At 36.7% G+C, this 13,437-nt stretch overlaps 1 protein-coding gene across 4 annotated transcripts in view; it reads left to right on the forward strand.

Annotated features, from left to right (window-relative positions):
• The window catches only part of SORCS2 (sortilin related VPS10 domain containing receptor 2), a 546,865-nt gene that overhangs the window by 447,767 nt on the left and 85,661 nt on the right, over positions 1 to 13,437 (forward strand). For all 4 annotated transcript variants that reach the window (XM_082758745.1, XM_082758747.1, XM_082758746.1 and 1 more), the window contains exons 6-8: positions 5,240 to 5,304; positions 7,517 to 7,635; positions 11,689 to 11,778. In XM_082758745.1, coding sequence (XP_082614871.1) covers positions 5,240 to 5,304; positions 7,517 to 7,635; positions 11,689 to 11,778 — 274 coding nt within the window. The remainder of the gene's footprint in view (positions 1 to 5,239; positions 5,305 to 7,516; positions 7,636 to 11,688; positions 11,779 to 13,437) is intronic.

Raw genomic sequence — 13,437 nt, forward strand, 5'->3', positions numbered from 1 at the left:
AAGGGTGGCAGGAAAAACGTTTTTATTAAAAAGTGTTTAGGAATAGGGAGGAAATGAGGAGCAACACTGGCTGTGCAAGGCATTGACTGAGTCATTGAAGGTGCATCTTTCAAAGAGATGTGAAGAAGGCAAGGCCTGAAACATAAATCAGTTGTAATCTACTGACTTTAGCTTACATAAATCAAATTGCGGTTTTGTCTTCCTGAGTAATCAGGTTGCCAAGAGTCAATTGCATTTTAAGCTACTCAGAAAAAGCATCTACATGCTTTTGACTTGCTTTCTAAGCAAGACAGTACCCTTAAACCAATGATGTGAATCACTACAAATCAGTCAGTGTAAAGTGGGAACTTCTTACCTTTTGGGTAAAGTTCATGTTAAGGGATGATAAGAGGGGCAGATAAAAGAGACGTTTTCAGTTGGCATTTCACTGGGGACTCAGCCACATCAGCAAGCAAATTTGTTTTGATTTGGTTTTGGATTCAGATGGTATATTTGAAGATATCACTTCATCAATATGCATCCAAGTGAACTGGATTGAATATTTAACAATGAAGGGACCTGTTGGAAGGAGAGGGAGATGCATGTCCACAGCAGACTCTGCTTGTTTAGTGCCCATAGGCAACTGCTCTGCCTCAGAAGTAAAATATAAAATCATAATTACCACACAAGGGATTGATGCTTACAATTCACATTTTGAGATATGTATTACTACATATCAGTGGTAATTTTTGTTTGTGTATATTACATAAATAACAAATTCTAGGTAAGCATTGATGTTTTTCTATTATTGCATACAACTGGGATGAGAAATTACTGGGGCAGTTTATGAGGAAGAGAGCTAGCTGAATAAAAGCAAAGTTGTTATTAAAATAATGCCAAATGTCTGCTAACTTGCATTCTTAATGAAGAACTCCTAAATTTTAAATTAGAATTTTAGCATTGTCATTTAAAAATATAAAATTTTAAATGTCTGTATCGTGGAGTATATATTTATACACAGACCAAGACGGATGCAGAGATCTTATTAGACCACTCCATCGCACCATTTCTATGCTGATGTAATGCTGAGCAAGTTGGTGTTGTGTATTGGTGGAGCACTAATACAGAAAAGTGAAGGTCAGGCAAAAGCTAATCTTTTGAAACTTCTCTAAAGTCTCAAGCAACATATACATAAAAAAGAGCTGTAGTGTCCCTCAAGAGACCGAATTCAGCCCTACCTTGTATATGGAAACATAAGTGTCCTGTTTTTCCTTTGTTTTGCACTTTATTAGGTGCATCTTTATGAGCTTTATGACATAAATAAATCTAGACATGCACAATGGCTGCACCACAGCAACCTTGTATCAGTGCACCACCAAAAGGCACTTCTTTTCTTCTACAGGATTGGTGGTCAACTACCTTCATGGTGAGGTGGCTTAAAAAACAGAAAACCAATCCCACAAATTCCCCAAATTACATTTTGCTGAATTAATTTTCCCAAGAGGCTCAGCATGGTGTCAGACAAGCACGAGTGCTAGCACAAGGGAGGTGATGGGAACTTGTGTTCACAGGAAAGGGAAAAAGCATATTGAGACTGCCTATATTCACAACACCCTACAATCAAGTCGGTCTATTTTCATTTTGAAGTGTTGTAACCACACTGTAATGCGATCTGAAGTGCTGGCATGTTGCACTTGCTTTAATCGGAACAGTGTACTTGATGAAGAGATATTTATTGTCATAGAGGAAAATTTGTTTGATCTAAAATTAATCTGTTTTTAGGTCCCCCCTCCCCCGCCCGTGGAAATTTTAAGTGCATGTTGTAAAAACTGAAATTGAGGAAAAAGAGTTTCGAAGCAAGTGCTTGTTGCACTGAAAGCTTAAGTTTCTATTTGAAAATAGAATTTAATGTTGAAATGACAACAAAAAAGGAAGAAGCTGTTGAATTACAATGTATTACAAGTTGTTGTAATACATTGTGTAAGATGAAAGAGATCCTGTCCTAGAGCTGGCTCAGGAGCTGTGTTTGTGAATAGATGTGTGGACATAATCCTCACACTGATATGATGTATCTATGTTGTGGTAGCAATCATTTTTATATATGAAAATACATTTAAAAAAAAAAGCTTAGATTTCTCCTTCAATATGAAAAAGCATAGCTGAGCCTTCCTTTTAAGTGGATCACTTACAGTACGTATGGTTTTTGCCTATCATTTTACGAAAGCTATATTGCATGAGCAGATGGACTGTGTTTAGCCCTGTAGTATGTTACACCTAGTATGATACACCTTTTTCCTTTGGTTCATCGTTTAAACACAGTTGAAATAACAATATTGCTGTTTAAAGTACTTTTGGCAGGGGATTTCACTGAACTGAATGGATTAGTTTATTCTTTGGGGATATTGCTTCAAGTTCTCTGCATTAGCTATACTCCATTCTGAAGATTTTTTTAGTATAGATGGGTCTTTTTTTCAATGAAGGAAAAAAGGACTGTTCCTAAGTGTTTGTAAAAATAGGCAAAAAGACTTCAGAGTTGGGAAACTTTGCTCTATAATTGATGTTCAAAAGTAGACTTTGAGGGTTTAACATCTTCAGTGAGTAAATAGAGAGCCATCTGTACAATTGGAATAATATAAAACACAAAACCTGGCTTTGAAAAAATGAAGTTGTTTCCTTATTTTATTTACCTATTTTTTGCCTCTCAGAATGAATAAACTCTTCACTTAAAGGGTACAACTCACATGTTTGACATATCTAAAGTGAGTTATCTATGGGTACAGCTTAATGATATCTTCTTTTGGCAGCTCTGTGGCTTCTGTCTTTGTGGGGTTACCTTTAAATTAGATAGTTCCAAGCATTGGGACCTGACTGGTTCAGTGGAACAACTGAGGTGGTGACGGAGAGGCAACACTGGGAACACAGCAGGGAGGTGGCTTAATCTGGTAGAATAACGAGTAGAAATGGTTGTCAAATTGCAACATGGAGTTGTCACCGTAAACCTTCTGTGTGTCAATGGAGGTGATCCAGCTGGTTTAGGAAGAGAGGACTTACCCTCTTGTTTAATGAATGTTCTCCTGTTTAATGACGCATAGTTTCAAAAGGGGGAATAGGGGAAATGTGTGAACTTCAGGGGGAAAGAGGTATTACTTTTTCCTGACTGGGTTTTAAAAAGCTTTTCTTGTGATTTTTTTCACACCTACTGAAATACAAATCTAAAGGAGAGATGTAGTCCAGGTTGGAAGCTTTCATGTTCTGTGTACATGTGGTGTTCATTAACACCGATCAGTTACAACCTCTTGCACTAAATGATTACACTGGAAATGAGATTAGACTGTACTTGTGCCAGCTGCCACTGTTAGGAGGAACATGATAGACAGATCATTCTCACTTCTGAGCTATTGAAAGAAGTGTGTAAAGGTATTGACGTATATCTCTAACTGTGCTCATGAAATCATGTGTAATGAGTTATAGACATAGGAGATTTTTTTTCACAAGTACCCCAAAGCTGTATTATTGGTACCAATCAGCAAGTCGGGTTGAGCCTCAAAAAACTTCAACCCTAAAGTTTCTGTTAGTTTGTAGTACAGCTGCATGTGGTCTAGAACAAAAGATAAGGTGTTCAACAAACATAATTCTCTTCCTTTAGAGAGCTGACTGCAAACTAAATAGAAGGTTTGATTCGGTATGTCGTGAATATCTAGAAGAAATAGATAGTATAATAGATAATGTACACTGCAAAAAGTAGTCCACAGATCTCCCCTCACACCCGCCCCATTCAGATACACTTTTATCAGACCTCAGTGAATATAATAGCTTTTCTGACTTGATGTATTTTCTCCAAAATGCTCTAATAGTTTGTGTTTCAGAGGCACAATTTCTTAGAAAATGCAGGACTTGTCCATGCATTTATTAAAAATTCCTAGTAGAAGTTTCCTTCACATTTCATGGCTTGGCAGAGCTCATCACTCCCCCTCCCCTTCCTTATTCAGACTGATCATTTATCTTATTAGGAAAAAAACAGCAATGTGATTATTTCTGGTTGTTATGCAGCAGTGGAAATCATCCAGTCTCTTCCCCCTGGCCTGCATTCCCAAGGAGCCACCAATTACTGAGTCTGGGTTTTCGCCGCTCCTCATAAATCAATGTCATTAAAATCATTAAACAATGATGTAATTTCAATCCAAAGTATTAGCTTTATTGCATTTGATTATTAATAATTGTATCAAAATGACCCTTTTCTCTAAGTATTGTAATGAGGTTTTTTAGTGTCTGAGTCCAGCTGCATTTTGTTACTCAGTGCACCTCCTTTGAATGTCTTCAGCTTGCATCTACTGACTCAATGGACACACATTGCCATTGAAGAGCCTTGTGAAAAGTGATGTAGCTACATGGGAGTTGGGACGGATTCTACTTTGCTTTGTGACAGCATGAGTGTCAGCTCCAAGCTATCTCTGCAGAATCTTCCTGACTAATAACAACGTAAGGGCCAGGAAAAAGCACAGCTGTGGCTGCTGTCCCTAGGTTGGGATGGGAGCCCTGAGGGTAGAAAGCTCATCTTTTGGCTAAGTATATTTAACATGGGGAATATTAGGAGAAAATCAGCCTGTATTCTGTGTGCACTTTTTCAAAGTTAAGCTGTGCTTTGATCAATTCTGACTGAATTTCCTTTTCAGGATATCGTTCTCAAAATTACTTTTTGCTTTCTTCCTTTGTCAAAGTAGAATCTACTCTCCTTTTCAATATACTTACCAATGACGTATCAATTAGTTATGGAAAGGATGTGTCAAGTTTAAGGTATTTCTAATAAGAATGGAATCCAAGTCTCCTTTAGTCCCAAATCTGCCTTGTTGTCTCAAATGTCAGAGGTAATTGTAAAAAGATGCTCTGAAGCTTGCCAGTAAATATGTGTACACATGTATCTGTATATATTTATGTATAAACTTGGGATTATAAAGTTTTGTTTCCAATTTCATAACTATTTTGGTTCTTTTCTCCAGTTGATACTAGGATCCTATTTGTATGCATGTTTTAGTAAGAGGTATTTTAAAGAAATTTAAGGAGAAAAACATAATATCAAGTACAGAAAAAAAAATTGTTTTCATCTAATGTTAGTAATATGACATTATAAATGGGATTTATTTTAATTTCCCAGCTAGAAGAATGTTAAAGCTGGTTAGCATGAAATCCTCTCTTGTCCTCCATCCACATAATTACAATTCTGTAGCTGGCTCTGCATAACTTGATTATATTATGTTCTCAGGGCCGTTGCTGGAGTTGACGGAGACCCTGATTTAGTTCATATGGAAATCCAGGACCCCAGTGGAGGTATGCAAATGAAAATGTTATCATTTGATTCCCTAGGGTATAGTTATTTCTCTTTGTTTTAGAGAGTACTTTTTGGATTGATTTTTAGTCAGAAGTACAAGTCAGATTCTTGCTCGGTTTATCTGTAGTCAGTAAAGCTGTCCTTTTATATAAAACTATGGTATAATTTAAAATTTACTTGTTTTCCACTCTAAAATGAATTGACATCAAGATGCTATGCTCTGTTGAAAACTTCCATTAATAGTGCAATTTGTTCTGGCAGTTAAACATTGAACATTTTTTCCTGATTTGCGAATAAAACTGGCAATGCAGTGGTAGTGTTGGGTAAATGTCTGTTAAAGTGAATTGTTGCATATGTCAGTCCTACTGAACTAACCACTGTCTCCCAGAATTTTCTCATGTTACAGCATCTAGTATACTCTGAGACTTCAAAAGCAAAATAAATGAAAAAGCAGATCAGCAGTCAGGATGTGATGCAGTAAAGTCACCATGATTCAAAAAGTTTATGTGGTTTCTTGTTGCCAATTGTACTCCTGAAAGATGATTTAATTCCTTGAATCAGGTCATCTAAGCTCCTTTGTAGTCTTATAAATTAATTGTAAAGGATGCACTGTTTGACTTTCCTTGATCCCTGAAGGTTTTCCTTTTTTTTTTTTTTTTTTTTTTTCAGCCCTATATAAAAAAAAAAAAAAAAGTCAAGAAACCTGGATGACAAATTCCCTAAATCTTTTATAATTTTTATGAGCCCTTCACAGCCCCATCACAGCCCCAGCTGCTTTGTGTAGAGACATTGTAAGAAGTTTGTTTAGGAGCTGGATGGATTTTTTATTAAATTAAATATATATATATATATATTATATATATATATTTATTAAATATATATATATATTTATTATATATTAATTTAAAGGAAACAGCAGAAAATGAGAAAATATAATGAAATATTTACTGCCTGGCTGGGTTCTCAATTAACCACACTTAAGGTCAATACAAGCATTGCCATTGATTTTAGTGGAAACAGTATCTTTGTACTACCTGTCTGATAAAGCACTAAAATATATGTCCTGTGAACTATAAATAGGTGAAAGACTTTATGAGGGCCCTTTGCTATGCTTGCTCAAATATCCTTGTGATGATGATTTGGAAATAAGCAAGAGAACTTGGAATGACTCTAGCTGCCTTTTAAACAGATCCAGATTATAAAACAAATATTTGTATTTAGCACACTGGTTTGGCCTTTTCTAATAAAAAATCCATGAAGTATGGAATGCATTTCCTATCACTGCAAAAGTAACAAAGGACATGTGTGGGGGTGCACTATTTGCTCTTTCACACTGTTATCTGGAGCATGGAAAACATTAGTGATCTGAACGCAGGGTCATTCATATAACTATTTTCTCACTGCACTTGGGAATGACAGCCATAGTTTGTGTTCAAAGGCTTGTGGTGAAGGGTGAGCTTGAATCTAGGAGAAGGTTGTTGGGCTGCAGCTAGTTTAAGATATGATATTGGCTCTCCTCTCCCGGTTTCATAGGAGCAGATTGCATTAAAAATGCAGCAGTGCTCTCCTAACTACTCAGGCAGAAAAGATATTCCTTGTCCATGGCTAACTGGATAGGAAGAGAGCAGCCATAGCCTCCACTGATACAAATCAGTGCAGGCTTTTTCAACAAGGTATTAACACTTAGTACAGAAGTCCTGCCCCAACAAAGCAGTTCTAATACTGTGTTAACTTTTCTATAGGGCTTTGAATATAGCCTTTCGAATTCCATATGCTGTATATTTAACTGAGTCTGATTCTCATTTCACTCATCACAGTTTTATATTGGGGCTGATCTATCGATTTCAGTTATGTTGTGTAAGGCTGCCATTTCTACAAATGAGTGATTTGGCTATGTGCATAGGTTAAGTGAGAAAAGAGGCTTCTTCTACTATCCCCACCTATGAATGTCTCATTCACCTAATCCCTAATCTCTCTGGACCAGCAAAATTTGGAGAACAGGCTAACACCCATGAATGATCTGAACTGTAGGCACTTAATGTATTCTCAGTACATTAGAAATTGAAAAACTCTTGTATGAAGGCTTAACATAATATTACAACTAACTCAACTGGCAAAGGCAGCACTTTCCCTGCACGAATAACATTTTATACTGCTTGCTTCTTTTTCCCTTCAAAGCCCTGTCATATGTTTCTGTCTCTCTTCCCTCAGGTTATCGCTACATCACTTGCCAGATGCAGAATTGCTCTGATAAGACAATGACAGTCCAGTTTGCTGGTAGCACTGATCGGGATTCCCTGACTGTGCAGGATGACTACATATTTCTTCAGGTAAAGCCACTTTCTGGGGAGACAACCCATTTTAAAATTCAGAAGTAAAATTTTAGACAGTACAGCAGAACTGTAATTTAGGAGCATGGAGAAACCTGTTCCAGAGTATGCATGATGATTTATGAATATTTACATGGAACAACAACAACAAAAAATATCATCTTTAATTTGTGCAGCTGGTTGCTTGTGTATCCGGTTGATTTTAATTCATCACTGACCTAGCTTTAATTAGACTGAAATTTTCAAATGGCTTATGTGTTTCAAAATTACTTTTTATAAATACTATTGTATGGTAGGCAGAAAACAATCCTCTGGGGTTACAACTTTTTGTGGGTTCTTTCCATATTTGTGTAGCATGAAAAGATTTCCTAAGAAGAGCATCTAAGGAAAGCCACTAGCAGAGTAGTGGCTCAACTTCTTCGTATGGATTCTCCTGTGAAGAGGTGTTGGTGAGAAAGAAGTTACATGACAGTGCTTAGGAAGCAAAAGTGTGGAATGGCCATAGCTTGGGAGCAACTTGTGATGATCCAAATTCCATTGGGATTATTTCATTCCAAAATGAAAAAACCTGCATGCACAAGCCTGGGCGGGAGCTCTGTCAGCCTTATGGCACCAACCAAGTGCAACTTAGGCCTAGCTGAAAATGTTATTTAATGTGCCTGGGAGTCATCAGAATTTGAATCTGCCAGAGCTGCAAACTTCTCAAAGAAAGGTTATATCCTACTTGTTTTTCATGATTTTCCTGTGAGGTCATGTGTACTTTCCCCAGTGATTGGCTATATTTCCGTTATTTTGATATGATTTGCTTGTCACAATGTTTGTCTGATGATTGACTCCTGCAGAAAGACAGTTTTATGTGTGGATACTTCTCCACACCACTGTCTTGGTGTACATTAGATTGGCTTTTTTTGCAGCTTTCCTTTCTTGTGGTTGTTTCTTCCAAAAGGATTTGTAAATTGATAGAGATGAAAGAAGCTCTCCTCTTAGTCAACACAGCAGTTTCAAGGACCCACACAGAAACAGCAAATTGGACTTGGAAAAAAAAAAAATTTTGAATTTGAGTGGGCATTTTTCAGCTCAGGTTTAGAACTTGTGGCACCCATTTTATTCAAAGCTATTACTATTTGTGGCTCCCACAAGGTGTGCTTTAAAATCTATTTCCCAGTTTGTAGATGGTGAAAAGTGCATCTCACCACATACAGTTCCAGGCTGCTGCACTCAACAAAACACAGACTGCTTCCTCTTCAAACATTTGTGTATTGCCAGACATCTTGTATAATTGCACCTGGAGCTGTTGTTGTTCTGTCTTATAGCAGCCATGGACAATCAGGAAATGGAATTCCAACTTGGAAATGTACACATGAATTTAACAGACAATTGCTTTTGCAAAACTATGCCATTGGTAACATAGTCTCTGTAGATTTGAGACATATTAATGCCTAGAAGAGAGATAAACATAAAAGGGTAGTATTCTCTAGTTCCCACATAAAGGGGAAACATCTCTAGTCTTTTCCTTTCAGACTTATTACAGTAAATCACAGCATGTAAAATAAATCTCTCTTGTTGCTTAACTGTTTAACAGCTAGCCAGATCTGTATTACTGAGGGATAGAAGGTATTGCTGGGATTCTTTAGTCATATGTGAAGTGCAGCCACCTTTGGGATGTGGTGCAGGACACTGCTTTTGGCTTTTCCAGTGAAGCCACACAGCAGCTGTGCATCTGAGAAAGATCATACTTCTGAAACAAAATGAAAATTCATCTTTTATCTAGGCTGAAGTGTTGCTATGAAAGTTCTAATCAGAGCAGGGACTGCTCTTGATATCATAGCAATATCTGCCAAAAAGATGTCTCATAGTCATCTGTGCAAAAATGAGTTTGAGACAGTCGTACGGCCCCTGGCATCACTCACCCATCCTAACCTGGTGCCTATGAATCAGAGCATTGCAGTATGCAGGGCTAATCCTGTCCACACTCACAGACTTTTACCAATTTAGAGGTAATTCTCATCCTAATTTCTTTAGTATGTCTATATCCATGAAGATCAGCAGTTTTCCAATGCTCATTGCTTTCCTTCAGTTTGCACTGTCAGCCAGATGGTTTCAGAGGTGATTTTAGTAGGATTAAAGTTTTCACACTGTTTGAAGCACAGACCAGCCTTTAATGTCAGTGGGGCTTGACACAACTAGCTGCTTCAACTTTGATTCTCCGCTGCCTTGCATCATCTCTAGTCATTTAAAATGAGTGACATAAAGTAAATGCATAATGAACATGAAGGCTATTGTAAGATGGGTAAGACTGATATTTAACACTAATTAAATAAATGGTGAACTTTTTGCTTTAATCCATCATTTAACAAATCACATTCCTAAAGGGCATCACATTCTTTCTACCACAAAAAATGATACTGGTTTAAAGAAAGCGTGAAAATGATTTCAGTGTTAAATACTTTGATAATTTTATAATATTCAGGCAGGTGGACCTGCTGACATGCATCAACTTCATTTTTTACCAAGAAAAGTCAAGTTTATTTGCTTCAGGATAGGCTGTTCTCCAAATCAGGTTCCTTTTATAAACACATAATATTTTATGTCATGGCCTACAGCCAAACATGCTGTTTGTTGTGGCAAACAGCATTTGATTTAAATATTAGCAATTTACTGCAAAACCTGGATTTTTTACTCTTTTTAGTATTATGAAATCAACAATGAATCTTCATTTGAGATGTATCTTCCCTGAATGAGGTTATTTTTTAAGCCTTTCTTTCATAAATTACATTGAATTTCTACCTTTTGTTTAGCCATCAGCTTACTCCATTTGTTTCCTTTTGCTCTGCTATGACTTATATAGGAGGGTGAAGTAGAAAAACTGAATGAAGACATGCTCATGTTAACCTCTAAAACTGGCATCTCCTCCTCTATCTTTCCATCTCAGTAAAATTTCATTTGACTTCTTGAACTAGACAGGATCCATATTTGTAGAGGAAGTGAAAAACCACAATAGGAATGTTTTTCCCCATGACAATGACAATGGCTTTGTCAGATGAGGTTTTGGCATTACATTTCTGACAAAAAAAAAAAAAAAGCTGATGAATATTTTCAAGTGTTTATTTATTTAGAATCTTTCTTTGGGTCCTTTGGAACAAATTTTGCATTGATTTTTGGGGAATTACATAAAAGTCTTAAAATTGCCACTGTGTTGGGCAAAAGGGGAAATGGGTGCTAATGAATAATAGTTATACACAGGTGTTCCTTTCAATGTGCATTTGTTTGCTTGCTTTGGTGGAAATCTTCATAAAACCCCAGGTATATTACATAAAACCTAATCTGTCTTCAGTTCCATGCATGAAAGCAGTTGAAATATGCTTTACCTCTCTATATAAGTGTAGAATTGTGTCTTCAGGACATGTAACTGGTTTTCAAACTGACTGACCAATGAACTGGGAATTGTATCATCTTCCATGCTGCATGTCAGCATCTTGCACTGGAAATGTTTTATCCTGTACAGAAAATCCTAGCCAAATACAGTGAACACTTGGTACAATGTTAGCGTGAGTTATTCAGTCCTTTATGAACTGCCTTGAATTGGGCTGTTGGAGAACCACTTGCCCTTGAAGTATTGGTGTTCACAGCCAGTGTGCCACCTCCCTGCCTCCTGTCTAGTGGGTCCTGCTGCCAGGGATTCCACAAAAGGACAGAAATGTGGAAGGCCAATGGGAGAACAGTGTACAGAGATATCAAAAGGACTGAGGTCAGTGAGATGCTGAAGTCTCAGGTATTACTCAAGGTAGCTGAACTGGCAAAAAGAGGGAGGTAAATCTCTTTGTTCTCCCTAAAGAAGGGGAAGAGGGGGTTGAGTCTACCTGGAGTCTGTTTTCTCACAGATGTTATTTATCCTATTAGGAGAATACTGTGCAAATTCATCCTATGTAATGGAAGTAATAGCTATATATTTCAATTGCAGGTTTAAAAAAAAAAAAAAACTTCCAAAATATTCCTCTTTACATTTAATATAAACTATCAACTATCACAGGGTTCTGTTTTCCCTTTGTACAGACAACATCAGCAAATCGGACAAAGTATTACGTATCTTACCGTCGAAATGGCTTTGTACAGATGAAGTTGCCAAAATATGCGTTGCCAAAAGTGAGTATACATATTTTTATTTCTACTTCTGTATTTTTCTTCTTCACTTTCATAGTAAACTAGCTTTGCTTTTTTCCTTTTTAAACCTCATTAGTTTGAGATGATAATTTCTCCTTGAAATGGATTTCTAAATCCCATTTTTGGTATATTCTTCCCCTACTGTCTGCATGTTTATTCTAGGAAAGTAATAGCTTATAAACCATAGAGGACAAGAACATAGGATAGCTTATACATCGTCAGTCACCACAATAGTTTCTGAGCTTTGCTTCCATGAAGCTGTGCTACATACCCTATGGCAATATAATGATATTGAGCAAGTGTTCTTTCAAGAATAAATTACAGTTTAATTCCACATGGTGTTTTCTGGTATAAGCATGAATAGTAATATAGGAGAAATTTTGCAGTGGATGGGTCTCTATTTCATTAAAGAATCCCAATATGGACTTTAATTACTTAACAGAATGGCAGAGTTTTCTCTGAGATTCCTTCAGTCTAGCATATTTTTATAGTGACAAGGTTTCTATATTTGTGCAGTAAAGCACAGAGAGATATTTACACACAGTCTGAATGATGCAATTGAAATTTTGTACAGCACACAATATGTTTCATGTTTTTATGTATAGTTAAAAAGCATCTGCAATCCTGAACTGAAATAGTTTGCAGGTTTTAAAGACTCACTGGATAAAACCCAGCTAACCTGATCTGGCCTCACAGTTCACCTTGTTTCCATCAAGAAATTGTTCTCCCAACCTCATGATGTCTCTCTCTTTTCATGTGATACTTTAGGATTCCTTCATTTTACATATTAGAAACTAGAATATATCATTGTTGCATGTATTGAAATGCATTGGTTAATTCACTGCCCAAGTAGTAAAGGACAAAGGAGTACACTGTATTTACTTGTTTTGTTATTTTTACAAAGCAAAGAATTTGTTAAATGCTGTTTTAGTGTTTGTTTTTTTTTTTTTCATTATTATTTTTTTTTTGTTTTTTAAACTAAGTGATGGTCTGAAGACTTCTGCTTTCAAATATACAGCATATTAACAAAACCCTCAAATCAAATCCTCAGACACTATTTAGACAAGGATCTGAAATTTGGCTATGTTCGTTCTGAGTATCATTATGCAGATGACTGTTTGTTTATTTATTTATTTTGAAAAGAAATGGATAGCCAGGGACAGGTAAATATATCAACTATTCCACATAATTATTTCAATGTTTTAAGGCCATCAGCCTTTATGCTTTCTTGGAGGAATTTGTAATTAGAAAAACAACAGAAGAATATCCAGATGTAAATGTTAAAATGTTCCGAATGTGGACATCCTGAGAGATTACAGCCCACGAGCAACTCCTGCTGGGGCAGGGATCCCCAGATGACTGCAGCTTATGGGTGACCCACACCAGGACAGAAGAAACAAAGGGGGAAGGAGCAAGGGAGGAAAGTAAGGAATGAGCAAGGAAAGAAAAGAGGAAAAAAAAAAAAAAGGCTGATGAGTCCAACAGCCCATTAACTCTCTGAAGTACCTGGGTGGGACTGAATTAACACAAAGTGGAAACAAGGAAGTTGAGGCTATGAAGAGGGTAGAAGAGGTGTTTGAATGAGCTCAGCCTGGATATGGGAGAAGAAAGGTGTTTACTTCAGTGTTTAAATGTTTTTGT

The sequence above is a fragment of the Aythya marila genome (genome assembly GCF_965140915.1).
Source record: "Aythya marila genome assembly, chromosome: 4".
Lineage (NCBI taxonomy): Eukaryota > Metazoa > Chordata > Aves > Anseriformes > Anatidae > Aythya > Aythya marila.